General features: G+C 43.5%; 1 protein-coding gene across 1 annotated transcript; it reads left to right on the forward strand.

Moving 5' to 3' along the window:
• Window positions 1-9,483: 9,483 nt before the first annotated feature.
• On the forward strand, window positions 9,484-10,816 carry LOC115101633 (neurexophilin-4-like). Its single transcript, XM_029621092.2, has one exon. The coding sequence runs from the start codon at window positions 9,538-9,540 to the stop codon at window positions 10,183-10,185; it is 648 nt and encodes a 215-aa protein (XP_029476952.2). The 5' UTR covers window positions 9,484-9,537; the 3' UTR covers window positions 10,186-10,816.
• Window positions 10,817-17,718: the final 6,902 nt, after the last annotated feature.

A 17,718-nucleotide genomic window follows, 5' to 3' on the forward strand; every position in this document is an offset into this window, starting at 1 on the left:
CATTGTGTCAGCCTCCCAGTGGCAGAACCAGGGACATAGGGGTAGGCTGTCAAATTGTGCTGCTTAAGAAGTCACATCTCTGGGTAAGAGTCGTAACGAGCCAGGATGTTTGGTGACAGATAGACAGTAGCAGAGTGGTAACAAGCCTCCATACCACCATCCTGTAAGATTTTCTACGGAATTTATTACCAGATTCATGAGAGGGTCTTTATGATTTTAATGCTCTCACATGCTGCCCACAGTTGATAGCGTACATATTAGGGATTAATTATATACTCCAATAGCTTCACAATTGTAATTTTTGGACCATGATCTATATTTACCATGGTCAATTTCAAAAGAATGCCAGCTACAAAGTGTAGGTGGTTTGTGAAATTATGCTCTTTTACATGAGTTCTAATTTGCTCTCATTATACAATGATGAGAAGAAAACTGACATGTGCATGTATGGCACAGACAGAAAGGGAGAGAGAGTGTGCGGGGGAGAGCGTGAGAGCGCAAATGAAAATACAGGGGCTGTTTAATAATATAAGCAGGGTGGCTCTCTCAAACAATTTCCTGATGTTCTCTTTCCTCCCAGTTCATCCTGTTTTCACAGAGCCATGGACCTCACGATACAATGTTATTGAAGCCACTAACAAAATGTGATTTGACTTTGTTAGTCTAAAGGGTTCTACGTTTTCTTCCAAGTGGATTGCTGTCAGACTTTGATTGATTGCCCCGGTGTCCAGATTTGTACGTCAACATAAGACATTCAGAGAAGAAATGAGAGTACTATTAATCAACTTTGCCACCTTCAGTCTGTGGCTTCTACCAACGGTAAGCTATTTCACATATTTCACGTGACAAGTGCAGGCAATCATTTTCAGATAAACAGGTGTTATTCCGAGAGTTAAAGTAAAAATGTGTATTTTTTCCATGTGTCTTTTATAAAATAACAATAGTACTTGGCTCTTTGTGCCCATTCATGCTTAGGTGCCGTCCATATGTCTGTGGCGTTGCCCAATTGCTTTTGGTTCTTATTTGAGAAGAGGAGTGAGTAAACTGTGAACCTGACCAGTGACCACTTTGATGCACCAAACCTTTCTGAACAGAAATATAATGGCAACATGTCAAGTGTTGGTCCCGTGTTTCATGCACTGAAATAAAATATCTCAGAAATGTTCCATAAAAAGCAGATTTCTTTCTAATTGTGTGCACAAATTTGTTCACATCCCTGTTAGTAAGTATTTCTCCTTTGCCAAGATAATCCATCCAGCTGACAGGTGTGGCATACCAGGAAGCTGATTAAACAGCACAGATGGATGTTGTGCTGGAAACAATAAAAGGCCACTCTAAAATGTGCAGTTTTGACACACAACAAAATGCCACAGATATCTCAAGTTGAGGGACCATGCAATTGCCATTATGACTGCAGGAATTTCCACCAGAACTCTTGCCAGAGAATGTTAATTTCTCTACCATAAGCCGCATCAAACGTTGTTTTAAAGAATTTGTCAGTATGTCCAACCGGCCTCACAACCGCAGACCACGTGTATGGCGTTGTGTGGGCAAGCGGACTGCTGATGTCAACGTTGTGAACAGAGTACCCCATGGTGGCGGTGGGGTTACGTTATGGGCAGGCATGACTACGGACAATGAACACAATTACATTTTATTGATGGCAATTTGAATGCACAGAAATACCATGACAAGTTTCTGAGTCCCGTGTATTTTGAAGTACCTGTGACCAACAGATGCATATCTTTATTCCCAGTCATGTGAAATCCATAAATAAGGGCCTAATTGAATTTATTTAATTTGACTGATTTCCTCATATGAAATGTAAGTCAGTAAAATCTTTGAAATTGTTGCATGTTGCATTTATATTTTTGTTCAGTATAATAAAGCATAAATATGTCCTAGATTAAATTCCCATTATATCGCCCATCTATCCCTGGGGCAAGAAAACAACTGGATCATATAAATGATCTGAATAATTATTCCGCTGAACATAGAGGGAGTACTACTTCAGTGCACCTCACACTACCACAAAGCCATAGGTTTCATATGGAAATCAATGGTAAGACATTCTTTATATCTATTGTAGAGGTTGATAGTTATGATGTTGTAGGCTATGAAGAGATATGTTGATCGTGATAACATAGGATAATGGCTTTGGGTAGAACTTCCTCAAAGTTAATTTCTCTTTATCTACGTTATCTTATTTTCAACATACCCCAGAGGACTCTGGTTCCCTAAAAACGACTCATGGTGATGAATAATTCCAACTGATAGTTGAGTCTATGCATTTGTAAGGTCTCAAGATGTTCTTACTTAATGGCATTAATTACCCACTGGGCACAGATGTCTAGTTTTGATTTACATTTGGTTGAGTTGTCAACTGATGTGAATTCAATGTGAAATCAACAGAAAATGTCACCATGTCATGTGATTTAGGTTAAAAATATGAAATTCCCTTACTTTGATAGCTTTTCTCAAATCCAATCAGTTTTCCACGTTGATTCAACGTCATCACATTGAATTTCTGAATTTCCGAATTTCTGAATTTCTGAAATAAAGTGGAAACAACGATTGAACCAGCTTTTGCCCAGTAATGACACTGTTTTCACATTTAGAAAAATTCATTACCTGTTATGAATGCACTGAAAAAAATCAGGAATTAATTCAAATAATTCCCACTAAGGTTGAAGAACACCCATTCTTATTGAACTGGGATTATTTTCTAGACAGACTGAATTCATGCAATCAACCTATAGGCTATAATGCATTTTTGCTTAGAGTCAACACCTTTCTATTCATGCACTAATAATCACTGGAAATATATGAGTCGCAAATTAGCATTTGATGGAACTCTATATGGTTTGCCTGTAAACATCATCCTAAGGGTTGACAGCTGTGTCTGGTTAAACTGATCATTTGCTCAGCATACACAATCTGGAGAATCATACGGTTCATTTATTGCTCAGTGTAGTTTGTCTAACACATTTATCATAGTGCGGCAACTCAGGTAGGGCGCTTCACTCAGGCGCACATCACAATACCTAAGCTTAAACAGCAGCACCATTTTGGTTAGATATTCCTTTCACAGAAGCTGATGGCCATAAGCAGTGTCTCCAACAACTTTTTTCTTCACTTCAGAGTTCCCCCAACATCATTCTCATGTATGATGATCATGTGAGTACAGTAATGATTATTTCCCATGCTAGACAATAAAGCAGTGAGAACCATGTTGTCATCTTTCACGTCATCCCCATTGCCATGAGCTGAGATTCCCCATGTAAGGTTGTCTTCTAACCCAGCCATGGCCTGGCATACAGACACCCTGACAGAGCCACGGGCATGGTTGACACATCACCCTGCTAGTGGAGGAGATTAATGCAGTGGCTCAGAGTTCATTAGCCTGCTGAGGGTTCTGTAACATGACTTTATTTAGACAGTGGATTACAGCCAGGAGAGTAGTTATAAGGCATGCAGGGAGGGGAAATGTTATAAGTATACTATACATTGATTACATTTAACATTTAAGTCATTTAGCAGACGCTCTTATCCAGAGCGACTTACAAATTGGTGCATTCACCTTATGACATCCAGTGGAACAGTAGTGCATCTAAATCTTTTAAGGGGGAGGGGGGGTGAGAGGGATTACTTTATCCTATCCTAGGTATTCCTTAAAGAGGTGGGGTTTCAGGTGTCTCCGGAAGGTGGTGATTGACTCCGCTGTCCTGGCGTCATGAGGGAGTTTGTTCCACCATTGGGGGGCCAGAGCAGCGAACAGTTTTGACTGGGCTGAGCGGGAACTGTACTTCCTCAGTGGTAGGGAGGCGAGCAGGCCAGAGGTGGATGAACGCAGTGCCCTTGTTTGGGTGTAGGGCCTGATCAGAGCCTGGAGGTACTGAGGTGCCGTTCCCCTCACAGCTCCGTAGGCAAGCACCATGGTCTTGTAGCGGATGCGAGCTTCAACTGGAAGCCAGTGGAGGGAGCGGAGGAGCGGGGTGACGTGAGAGAACTTGGGAAGGTTGAACACCAGACGGGCTGCGGCGTTCTGGATGAGTTGTAGGGGTTTAATGGCACAGGCAGGGAGCCCAGCCAACAGCGAGTTGCAGTAATCCAGACGGGAGATGACAAGTGCCTGGATTAGGACCTGCGCCACTTCCTGTGTGAGGCAGGGTCGTACTCTGCGGATGTTGTAGAGCATGAACCTACAGGAACGGGCCACCGCCTTGATGTTATTTGAGAACGACAGGGTGTTGTCCAGGATCACGCCAAGGTTCTTAGCGCTCTGGGAGGAGGACACAATGGAGTTGTCAACCGTGATGGCGAGATCATGGAACGGGCAGTCCTTCCCGGGAGGAAGAGCAGCTCCGTCTTGCCGAGGTTCAGCTTGAGGTGGTGATCCGTCATCCACACTGATATGTCTGCCAGACATGCAGAGATGCGATTCGCCACCTGGTCATCAGAAGGGGGAAAGGAGAAGATTAATTGTGTGTCGTCTGCATAGCAATGATAGGAGAGACCATGTGAGGTTATGATAGAGCCAAGTGACTTGGTGTATAGCGAGAATAGGAGAGGGCCTAGAACAGAGCCCTGGGGGACACCAGTGGTGAGAGCACGTGGTGTGGAGACGGATTCTCGCCACGCCACCTGGTAGGAGCGACCTGTCAGGTAGGACGCAATCAAGCGTGGGCCGCGCCGGAGATGCCCAACTCGGAGAGGGTGGAGAGGAGGATCTGATGGTTCACAGTATCGAAGGCAGCCGATAGGTCTAGAAGGATGAGAGCAGAGGAGAGAGAGTTAGCTTTAGCAGTGCGGAGCGCCTCCGTGATACAGAGAAGAGCAGTCTCAGTTGAATGACTAGTCTTGAAACCTGACTGATTTGGATCAATAAGGTCATTCTGAGAGAGATAGCGGGAGAGCTGGCCAAGGACGGCACGTTCAAGAGTTTTGGAGAGAAAAGAAAGAAGGGATACTGGTCTGTAGTTGTTGACATCGGAGGGATCGAGTGTAGGTTTTTTCAGAAGGGGTGCAACTCTCGCTCTCTTGAAGACGGAAGGGACGTAGCCAGCGGTCAGGGATGAGTTGATGAGCGAGGTGAGGTAAGGGAGAAGGTCTCCGGAAATGGTCTGGAGAAGAGAGGAGGGGATAGGGTCAAGCGGGCAGGTTGTTGGGCGGCCGGCCGTCACAAGACGCGAGATTTCATCTGGAGAGAGAGGGGAGAAAGAGGTCAGAGCACAGGGTAGGGCAGTGTGAGCAGAACCAGCGGTGTCGTTTGACTTAGCAAACGAGGATCGGATGTCGTCGACCTTCTTTTCAAAATGGTTGACGAAGTCATCTGCAGAGAGGGAGGAGGGGGAGGGGGAGGAGGATTCAGGAGGGAGGAGAAGGTTGCAAAGAGCTTCCTAGGGTTAGAGGCAGATGCTTGGAATTTAGAGTGGTAGAAAGTGGCTTTAGCAGCAGAGAGAGAAGAGGAAAATGTAGAGAGGAGGGAGTGAAAGGATGTCAGGTCCGCAGGGAGGCGAGTTTTCCTCCATTTCCGCTCGGCTGCCCGGAGCCCTGTTCTGTGAGCTCGCAATGAGTCGTCGAGCCACGGAGCGGGAGGGGAGGACCGAGCCGGCCTGGAGGATAGGGGACATAGAGAGTCAAAGGATGCAGAAAGGGAGGAGAGGAGGGTTGAGGAGGCAGAATCAGGAGATAGGTTGGAGAAGGTTTGAGCAGAGGGAAGAGATGATAGGATGGAAGAGGAGAGAGTAGCGGGGGAGAGAGAGCGAAGGTTGGGACGGCGCGATACCATCCGAGTAGGGGCAGTGTGAGAAGTGTTGGATGAGAGCGAGAGGGAAAATGATACAAGGTAGTGGTCGGAGACTTGGAGGGGAGTTGCAACGAGGTTAGTGGAAGAACAGCATCTAGTAAAGATGAGGTCGAGCGTATTTCCTGCCTTGTGAGTAGGGGGGGAAGGTGAGAGGGTGAGGTCAAAAGAGGAGAGGAGTGGAAAGAAGGAGGCAGAGAGGAATGAGTCAAAGGTAGACGTGGGGAGGTTAAAGTCGCCCAGAACTGTGAGAGGTGAGCCGTCCTCAGGAAAGGAGCTTATCAAGGCATCAAGCTCATTGATGAACTCTCCGAGGAACCTGGAGGGCGATAAATGATAAGGATGTTAAGCTTGAAAGGGCTGGTAACTGTGACAGCATGGAATTCAAAGGAGGCGATAGACAGATGGGTAAGGGAGAAAGAGAGAATGACCACTTGGGAGAGATGAGGATCCCGGTGCCACCACCCCGCTGACCAGAAGCTCTCGGGGTGTGCGAGAACACGTGGGCAGACGAAGAGAGAGCAGTAGGAGTAGCAGTGTTGTCTGTGGTGATCCATGTTTCCGTCAGTGCCAAGAAGTCGAGGGACTGGAGGGAGGCATAGGCTGAGATGAACTCTGCCTTGTTGGCCGCAGATCGGCAGTTCCAGAGGCTACCGGAGACCTGGAACTCCACGTGGGTCGTGCGCGCTGGGACCACCAGATTAGGGTGGCCGCGGCCACGCGGTGTGGAGCGTTTGTATGGTCTGTGCAGAGAGGAGAGAACAGGGATAGACATACACATAGTTGACAGGCTACACAAGAGGCTACGCTAATGCAAAGGAGATTGGAATGACAAGTGGACTACACGTCTCGAGTGTTCAGAAAGTTAAGCTTACGTAGCAAGAATCTTATTGACTAAAATGATTAAAATGATACAGTACTGCTGAAGTAGGCTAGCTGGCAGAGGCTGCGTTGTTGACTATGTAGGCTAGCTGGCATTGGCTGCGTTGTTGACACTACACTAATCAAGTCGTTCCGTTGAGTGTAATAGTTTCTACTGTGCTGCTATTCGGGGCTAGCTGGCTAGCTAGCAGTGTTGATTACGTTACGTTGCGTTAAAAGAACGACAATAGCTGGCTAGCTAACCTAGGAAATCGCTCTAGACTACAGAATTATCTTTGATACAAAGACGGCTATGTAGCTAGCTATGTAGCTAGCTACGATCAAACAAATCAAGCCGTTGTACTGTAATGAAATGAAATGAAAAATGTGATACTACATGTGGAGCGAAGCGAAATGCGACCGGATTGTTGAGTGCAGAAGTTCTGTTCGGTAGACGTTGGCTAGCTGTTGGCTAGCTAGCAGAGTCTCCTACGTTAAGGACGACATAAAACTACACACTCTAAACTACACAATTATCTTGGATACGAAGACAGCAAAGACAACTATGTAGCTAGCTAACACTACACTAATCAAGTCGTTCAGTTGAGTGTAATAGTTGTGCTGCTAATCGGTAGACGGTGGACTAGCTAACGGTGGACGTTAGCTAGCTGGCTAGCTGCAGGGCAGTGTAGACTGCGTTAGGACGACGAAATACGATAATTACGCAATTATCTATGATACAAAGACGGCTATGTAGCTAGCTAAGAAGAAATTGCTAAGATTAGACAAATCAAACCGTTGTACTATAATGAAATGTAATGAAATGTAATACTACCTGCGGACCGAGTGCAGATGCGACCGCTCGCTCCAACAAGAAGGTGTTGAGCTTGATGATGTTTAGGCTAACATACAGTGAGATGGGTCAGGGTATATAGCAAGAATATATCAAAATAGCAATGAATGGGTAGGATTGGGAATATGCTATACTGTATGGTATAATCCCGTGGGCTTGGTATACAGTACAATGTAGTAAACTTTACAACCCACCGTTGTGCATACAAACAATTCACTGCAGATGCAATAACATCTGCAAATCTGTGTACATGGCCAACTCTGATTTGATTTGAAATATTGGATTGATAAAAATCAAAAAATACTTATGGGTTTATCAATATTTCTGTCTGTTTATGGAACACGTTGACAAGTGGTAGGCTTTCTAGGACAGTGAGAATCCTTATAAAGTTCCATCCAGGGATAATTGAGGAAGAACACTATTCGCTTTCCATTTTTAAATATTTATAAAAAAATTTACCCCTTCTTCATGGTATCCAATTGGTAGTTACAGTCTTGTCCCATCGCTGCTACTCCCGTATGAACTCAGGAGAGGCGAAAGTCTCAGGAGAGGCGAAAGTCGAGGCGAAAGTCGAGAACCGAAACACAACCCAACCAAGCCGCATTGCTTCTTGATGTAACAGTATAGCTTCCGTCCCTCTCCTCGCCCCAGCCTGGGCTCGAACCAGGGACCCTCTGCACACATCAACCACAGTCACTCACGAAGCATCATTACCCATCGTGCCACAAAAGCCATGGCCCTTGCAGAGCAAGGGGAACAACTAATTTTAGGTTTCAGAGCGAGTGACGTCACCGACTGAAACACTATTAGCGCGCACCACCGCTAACTAGCTAGCCATTTCACATTGGCCACAATGCCCACTTAACCCGGAAGCCAGCCACGCCAATGTGTCGGAGGAAACACCGTACACCTGGCGACTGTCAGCGTGCACTGTGCACGGCCCACCACAGGGGTCACTAGTGCACACTAGTGAGTTACTAGTGAGTCACTGCTGCGCCGGCCAAACCCCCCCTAACCCGAACGATGCTGGGCCAATTGTGCTCCGCCCCATGAATCTCTTGGTCGCGGCTGGCTGCGACAGAGTCTGGACTTGAACCCAGTGTCTCTAGTGGAACAGCTAGCACTTAGACCACCGTGCCACTCGGGAGGCCCTTCCCTTTCTATTTTAGCCTGAAAATGAACGAGGTCAACCTTTGCCAGTTCCAGTTTGAAGAAAATGGACAGATTATGCCATGGCCATGGGTTTCTATGTTTCTTATTATAAATTCACTGTAATGTCCAGAGCTGACATGGAAATGTCATGTAGATTTTGTCTATTTATAATCTACATATTATTCCAAGACTTTGGATGATTCATATCCACTGTATAACTAGAAATATACCATATCACCAAAATCTTCCAAAACTGAGATATATGGTTATTCGGTTGAATGGTTCAAGACAGATGGTTACAGCAGAGGACATGGAGCCAAGCTGACTTCACACTCAGCTGTGTCTGACAGTCACCGTTAACGAGTCTATAATCTAATGTTATACACAACCAACCAATGAAACACTCCTGGACTACAATGGCTCAGGCCATGAACAAAGAGACTGCATCCAATGTTTTTTTGAGTGGATAATGGACCGATGAGATGAACCATCTTTTCATACATTTTCATGAGCTCATGACATCATCCCATCATTTTTAGCATGTCTTTGTCAATTCTCCATTAACGCTCATGTCCTCTTAATTGTATTTTTAGGATTACGTCCACACTGATCAGTAGATTTCTACCTACTGTACTTGATCAAGGTTATATCCATATAAAGCCTCCAGGCACGTGACGATTGACAACAATTCATTAGATAGAGAGAGAGACAGACACAGAGAAATAAAAATTCATCATTCATGTGTTCACAGGTGCAAAAGGAGGATGCTGTGAAGACCTTGGACTATCTGAACCTCAGCCCATTTGACTCCCTCTCACAGCATGACATAAGAAGGTTAGGGGTAGATGGAAACATTGGAGCTGCAATGAAAGTCAAACACCTTTCCAAAGACTTCCAGATCGTATCCACCAAAACTAAACCCCCAAACTATAGCTCTGCGGGCCCACATGGCTGGTCACAGAACCTCTCCCTACCCTTGGATCAGTCACAGTTACACTCCAAACCCAAGCCCCCCATGAGAGCACCTATCAAAGCTAAGAAGACCTTTGGCTGGGGAAACTTCTACCTCAACATCAAAACCACCAAGTTCAGCCTGCTGGTGACAAGTAAGATAGTGGACCACATCAACGGCACCTTCAGTGTGTACTTCCATCACAATTCGTCCCATCTGGGGAATATCTCAATGAGCATTGTTCCTCCCTCCAAACCCGTGGAATGGGATGATGTGGGAAGCCCGGAGCACCAGTTCCAGAATCAGCCACAGTCTACCATCAATGAGCACCTGCAAGAGATGAAGGCCCTCAACTGCAGGGTGGAGTACCAGAGGACCAACCGGGCCAAGAAGACCAAACCCTGCCTCTATGACCCCTCCCAGACCTGCTACTCAGAACACACTCAGTCTCACGCCGCCTGGATCTGTGCCAAGCCCTTCAAGGTCTTCTGTGTATTCATCTCTTTTCTCAGCACCGACTACAAACTGGTGCAGAAGGTCTGTCCAGACTACAACTTCTAGGCAGATCTCCAGCAATTTGGTGGACGAGGATAGTCGATGAACTAGAAAGGTTGATAAGGCATGTTTTTCTACATCTCCTATCCCAGTGGAGAAAGGGGCTTGCGCTGAACGGCAAGGATGGATGGTCCCACACCAACATTCAGGCCTCACACAGACATTCAGATGGAGAGCTTTGTGTTTAGTAGAATGGAAGTCAGCAACATATGGACAATAACCTAAAACAAATATATTCACCACTGAAGGGTAGAAGACAGAAGATCAAGTAGGATAATAGTAAGATTATTTTGTAAACTATTTGTGGTAAAATATTGACTTGGGGGGAGTGATGCCCTATGTGCATGCCAATTCCAGCACAACTCTAATCCCTGCTTTTGTTACTTGTGGTTATGTTTGGGGAAGTGTTCTGCTTATTTGTCACACGTTGCCCCTTACATGAACATTCACTGTTAGTTTGGGGGTATCCTAACGCAACCAAGGCAAGGTACCTGGATGTTGATTGAGTTTGGTCATACTGTATGATTCACATACGGAATCTACATTTGATTTAATTTTACAAGCAGATATGAAATGATGTATGATGGAAAGCAAAATGTAGATTTGAAATGCATATTAAAATGAGTAGTTTTTTTGCTTGATGTGTTATTGAGTTCATACATCACACACTAAGTTTCCTAATGAGTTGGGACAACAACATTAGTAAGGAAAACTAACTGTACTGTACAGAAATTAAGCACCTGTTCTGGACAGAAACAAAGATCTGGAATTTAATTTGTGTGAATTAGTACTCAATTCGCATGCGTCCCGTCAATATTTCACTCTCTCATTATCGGCTCTTCAAGACATGCTCTCTCTATCACTGCCACAAATAGTGTTGGTGAGTGAGTATGTCCTGTGTATACTTACCTGTATACTTACCTGCTATTGCAACGTGTGAAGTGTTTTTTAACCAGCCGACAATGTGCAAGTTTATAGGTACTACTAGGATAATACACGTAGCTGTCTTTCACAGTTTTTTAATAGGCATATTGCACCTATAAGTTCGTCATATCTTTTGGCAGATGATTGGTTATGACTTTTCTTGATTTGTAAATGATATGTTAAAAATAGGTCAGTATGTTGCCTTGAGTGATTAATCTGAGGTTTAAACCCTAAATGATTCATCTCAGATTTGATTGTTGGACTATAGAAATGGTCATTATGGCGTGTATCACCATTAGTATATTGACTGCTATTTAGACAGGTTTATTCTACCATTTTAAACCAAACATTATTTAGCAAAATGCTAATTGAACATCCCTCTGGCCAAGGTAAGAGATGTTGCATCATATCATGCAGCAAGGGTTTGGCCTTCAGTAAACAAACAAACCTTGACTACTTTGTATCTCTCCTGCATGTGCACAGTAATCTATTATTTTTTACTTAGCAGTGGGGTGAGAGGGGCAGCCTCCCCTGCAGGTGTCCCAGTGTGCTTTAGCCAGCGTGGAGCTATGGACAGGCCAGGACAGCCTAGCCAGAGATGTGGACCCTAACCCTGCCTCTGAGGCAAGAGTTTAAACTACAAAACCATCCAGAGAGATGGAGATAGAGAGAAACAGAAACATACCCAGAGAAAGGAAGGTCGGAGAAAATGTGACTGACAGAATTAATGACTGATTGGTTTTAACAGACCAGCATTGGTCACCCAACCAATGTTGATGTTTTATTGAGAAGTTATACATGATCAGATTATTTATTAATTGCTCATCCTAAATTAAAGGAGTTCCCTCTTCTTTACTTGAAAGTCATTCACATTGAAGTAGGAGAGGAAATGGGAGAAATTCAAATGTGCAGATGCTGTTACTCATTCAACATCACAGCCCAACAGAGACTTTGAAAATAGTCAAAACTGTCAAAAGCTTCCATTGGATTGCATGATTGATCCCATCATATATCCATTCTCTCAGGTTCTCTAAGGGAGTGGAGGAGGAATGAGTTGCATGGGAGAATGATATACCCTCAAGTAGCAAAGACTCCTCAGTCACAGTGAAGTGTCATTGAAATACCACTGATGTGTGACTGAAAGTTCCCTACACTGACAGTTTTAGGGTAACACTAGAGATACACCGGGATGGAGAGAAAGATGCTATTCTCTATTCTCCCTCCCAGAGCAGCAGTTGTTTCTCTCTCGGATGTCTGTGTAAGTGACGTCAGATACACTGATATGATGCATCACATGGGAAGTCAACCCCAGAATGATTTTGCCAATGCAACATGCATCTTCATGTGTTTGTTGTCCTGGGTTTTTCTATCAATGTGATTCTACATGTATATTATTTGTCTCCTCTGTTATAACATTATAATAAAAACACCATTTAGCAGATGCTTTTATCCAAAGTGGCTTACAGTCATGGGTGCATACATTTGATGGCAAGTGAGGGTTTTCAATCAATGGAAGTTGAATGCTAGCCTGAGATCCAGAACCTGTTTCGCTAACTCCGTGTCAGGCCAATCTCAATTTGGGTAGTAATTATCTTTCCATAATTAGTCAAATAAATAATTTGACCATGTCTGTTTGACTTGTTAGAACTTCTGCTGTCAAGCTGCTCTGGAGGCTTAAGGCTCTTGTCCGAACAACAAGAATGCAGAGAAATACACTGAACAACGGTAACTGGGCTTGTTAATCTTGAATGGATAGTAACTGAGTATGATCATTAAATATGCACTGGTCTGCCATGAAGGTCACTACAGTGAATTTCACTATTGTCTTTTAACATTCCACAAAAGCCAGAAAAAGTATTCTACCTCTGAGTTACAATTTTGCTACACTGTCAGTACATGTAATGGTCATAGTGCATGTACCCTGATCTTAACCTGTCAGAATGGACGGCACCTGTCTGGTTCCTCTTCAGATTTCATCCTACCTTTGATCGTTACAGTAGATAAACTTTGATGGATTAATTGATTTATACAGCCTTATATCATTACTGAAACGTTTCCCTGTGCTGTCTTAGGTCCTATGGTCGTGCAGAGGTGGAAGTCCAGATTGAGGTGCTCTGTCAGAAGCGGGCGCTGCCTGCCTTCGACCTGGACCCAGCCCTGTGAGGGGTGAAAGTCCAGCCCTACTGTTAAGGGATTTTTAAAAATCAATAATTATGTATACATTTCAATCAGGACTGACTAATCAGAATACTATTATGTTACTGTATATGTATGAATTTTCTTTTTATCCTAGTACTGAATATAATGTGTGTAATTATAATCAAGAAGTAGAACAATGACTGTCTGTTCCTTGGTAGAAATGAATGAACTTATCGCCAGACTGGCTAGAATGCTTATCTACACAGGCAGACCTTGGCTCGGGTCATAAATCATCTAAATTAGGAGAGACAATGTGGGAAGGCTTGAGACCTATACAGCCTTTGTACCAGGGTGAAGAAGAGACGGAACAGTTCGAAAACTAATGACGTCATTTTCTGTTTATAACCTGGGGTAAACTGTATCATGTTCAGTACTCTCGAGAATATACGCTGCTGGTTGATTTTGAGACTGGTCTCTGTCCATTTTATGCAAATAAAAGAGTCTTGCAAATTCTTAGGAATTGACAGAGTGTTTAATTTGAATTGGGTATTAAAACATATAGGAATTTAATTCCTGTAACACCTACTCAGGCTCGCCCGCTAACTTTGCTGCCTGATGGATAGACCTGCCCGATGGACTTGCCCGATGGAGGACAGTCAGTCCCCTTTTACTGATTTTAGATTGGTTCAATGAAAGCAATTTTCTTTATCCAGGTGGGTCTCATGTTTTATTTTACCTTTACTTAACTAGGTAGGCCAGTTAAGAACAAGTTCTCATTTACAACCTCGACCTGACCAAGATAAAGCAAAGCAGTGCAACAAAAACAACAGAGTTACAAACAAACGTACAGTCAATAACACAATAGAACAATCTATGTAGTGTGTGCAAATGTAGAAGAGTAGGCAATAAAGTATGGCAATAAATAGGACATAGAGGTGAAATAATTACAATTTAGCATTAACACTGGAGTGATAGATGCGTAGATGATGTGCAAGTAGAGATACTGGGGTGCAAAAGAACCAAAAATAAATAAATAACAATATGGGGATGAGGTAGTTGGGTCTGCTATTTTACGATTTCCCTGAAATGTTGCATATCGGGGGGCTATTCAATGCTAATGCAGAACGCCACGTTTTTGTGCTGGTCGAGGGCAGTCAAGTCTGGGGTGAACCACAGGCTATATCTGTTCTTAGTTCAACATTTTTTGAACGGGGCATGCTTATTTAAGATGGTGAGGAAAGCACTTTTAAAGAGCAACCAGGCATGTACTCTACTCTACCACAGGATGAGGTCAATATCCTTCCAGGATACCCAGGCCAGGTTGATTAGAAAGGCCTGCTCGCAGAAGTGTTTTAGGGAGCGTTTGACAGTGATGAGGGGTGGTCGTTTGACCGCAGACCCATTACGAACGCAGGCAATGAGGCAGTGATCGCTGAGATCCTGGTTGAAGACACCAGAGGTGTAATTTAGAGGACAGATTTTGACTGACTTAAATGTAATCTTGAACTCATCTTTATCCTTGATTAAGGCAAGCCCAGAGTAATATCTTCATGTTTGAAAAACTACTGTGATTTTGCTGTCTCAACTACGATGTGTTTTACCTCCCATGTTACAGCTTAAGTCATGGCGACATGTCTGATACAAAGAGGATCTCAGCCACCTCCGTCTACTTTGAATCAATGACCGACAAACTAGATGTGATTACTAAACTTGAACCAAATGTGTGACATGGCTTCTGGTACATGTGAAACATGTCATTGTTCCTAACTCTTTGAAGATCACTCCCCTCCCTCATGTACTGTAGCCTCAGACAGGCCAGACTAACCAACTGACCACCTGTCTCTTCTGCCCCATCGACTAATCTCATATTAATTACTGTATATTAGACACACTGTTTTCTGTAATTCTGCTTGTGGCACAGTTGTGCCAAGCTTTATTTTTTATCTATAGTAGCATGCATCATTTTTCTAATCTGCACATTTTCATAATTTAGCATTTTCTTAAAAATACCATTCTTTATTCCCTACCTCTCCTTTCAAAAGCCATGTGTTCATGAATGTCAGTTTATACGTTACAAGTAGGCCATCATTGTAAATAATAATTTGTTCTTAACTGACATACCTAGTTAAATAAAGGTTAAATAAATAAATATAATAAAATATACTGCTTCAAAAATGTAAGAGATCCCAATGGTATTGTTATGTATATCTACCATGCTCCTCCCAGGGAGTACAGACAACCACCTTGTCCTAGTTGACCTTTGACCCCAGAGTATGGACAGACTGGCTCAAAACCGTCATGCTCATGACTTCATTGTTGTAGCCCCATTACTACTGCTGTCTCAGCTCTATCTGGTGAGGACATTGACAGCGGTACTATTCTCACTGTAGGTTACATCTCCGCTACTAATACTATCACTACTACAGCTACTAGAACATCTACTATCTGTAGTACTAACAGAAATGGAGCCTCCCTGTATGTAAGAATACTACAGCACCTGCCAAGCAGTCTGAACCTAATGGCACAGAAAGTAGTGCCCTTGCCCTGAAACTGCAGGGTTGCTGGTTCAAGTCCCATTTCAGCTTTCCCCTCTAAATTGTGGGACAGCTTGTAACGATGTTCGTCTGAGGAAGAAGTAGTAGACCAAAGCGCAGAGTGGTACGTGTTCATATTTCCTTTAATTAACGGAACACTAAATACAAAAGAACAAGAGAATAAATGAAACCCAAAAAAGTCCCGTATGGTGCAAACACTGAAACGGAAAACTACCCACAAACACCAGGTGGGAACAGGCTACCTAAGTATGGTTCTCAATCAGAGACAATGATTGACAGCTGCCTCTGATTGGGAACCATACCAGGCCAAACACATAGAACTATAACACACAGAACAAACATAGAATGCCCACCCCAACTCACTCCCTGACCAAACTAAAATAGAGACATAAAAAAGGAACTAAGGTCAGGACGTGACACAGCTTGCAAGGGAGGTCTTCACTAAATCATGAACTAATTGCTTGCACCTGTGACTGCTTGTAAGACTCTGCCCAAGACTCTAGAAACTGATATAAGGCTCAGGCAGGTCTTGGCGGGGGAGCTGTGCTTTGATGAACATTGGTCTTATAGCCCTTGCAAGTCTCTGCATTGCATTCACCTTAACGGGGGGAGGTTCTTGTTTGCTGCGGAGTAGGGCAGCCGGCAACAAAGACTGGTAGTGAGAAGGAATTTGCAGAACCAGATAGAATAGTGTGTTTTCTAGGAATGCAAACCATCTTCCCTGCTTTTGAAGCAGTATCACGTGTGGTTCTCTGGACCATGTGTAGGGTATTATGCTCCTGTGTGCAATGAATTTGCATGCTTGTATTTTATTGACCTAGGCTCCGTTTCTATTACTACTTGCGGTGAAGTAGTAGTAGTAGAACCTTAGATGTTCAGTTCTCCTTAACTGTATATCTCACTAGTGTGTAATGTTACTTTTTAGCGTATTATCTGTTACACCTAACAGCCTGTGTGCCTTACAACTTCGGGTCATTGGAGAACTCCTGATTGGGTTACAGAAACTGTAGGAATTTAGTAGGTCTGAGCATTTCATGCAGGTTGTCTTATGCAAATGTGTAGTTAATGAAGAGCATTGTTTGCTATATCTGTGTTGAGTTTGTGTACCATCCTTTGACGCTGGACTGTACAGGTCAAAGAAATGTGGTGGCAGCTTCAAGCTACTCTGCTCCAGTACTTTCCCCACCTCTCATGTGGTCTAGTGAGCTTTATTACAATACTCATTTACTACAAATGTTGTTTTGTGAACAGTTGTTTTACTTTAAGGCATGGCTGAGTCAAATAGGAATCCTGACTTAATGAAGTGGTGAAATGGGGACAATGATGTAGGCTGTGTGTAGCAGTTATGATATATGATTTGGCTTGGAAAGTTTTTGCCTGGTCACATACAGCTGATGTGTTGTGCATTGAAGTTCACAAAGGATGGAGGAGAGTGCATAGAGGCGAGAAGGAATACAACGTGGTGTTTATGCGTGATCAGTGGCGTATTCATTCCGCCGATTCTGTTGAAAAACCTTTCTTAAACGGAAGCAAACGAAACAGGGATAAAAATGCCTGAATTTGCCCAAAATAAACTTGTTTGCAACTGTTGGACTAATGATTACAAGGCAGTATTGAATGTGTCACTGTCTGTCCACGTGTCACTGTTTCTCGACCTGTATGCACCTACATTGTAAACTTTCATTCATAGGCTAGGCTAAGTTGTAGCAACCTCATAATGGGCATAGGGAAAATTTTGAGTATCATGTAGTAGCCTAAACCTATCGATGTCACATTGAACTGGATGAATGATAGTAATCCAATATGCTGTAATAGAAATAAGGCCACGTTCATGATTTTTTGATGTTGTTGTCCTCCCTCATAATAAACAGCACTGAACGCCACTGATGCTTTTACTTTTTATTGTCCTAGGCTACCTGGC

The sequence above is a fragment of the Oncorhynchus nerka genome, linkage group LG20 (genome assembly GCF_034236695.1).
Source record: "Oncorhynchus nerka isolate Pitt River linkage group LG20, Oner_Uvic_2.0, whole genome shotgun sequence".
NCBI lineage: Eukaryota > Metazoa > Chordata > Actinopteri > Salmoniformes > Salmonidae > Oncorhynchus > Oncorhynchus nerka.

Coding starts and splice junctions, on each gene's coding strand:
- LOC115101633 (XM_029621092.2), top strand. CDS start 9,538: ATGAAAGTCAAACACCTTTCCAAAGACTTCCAGATCGTATCCACCAAA.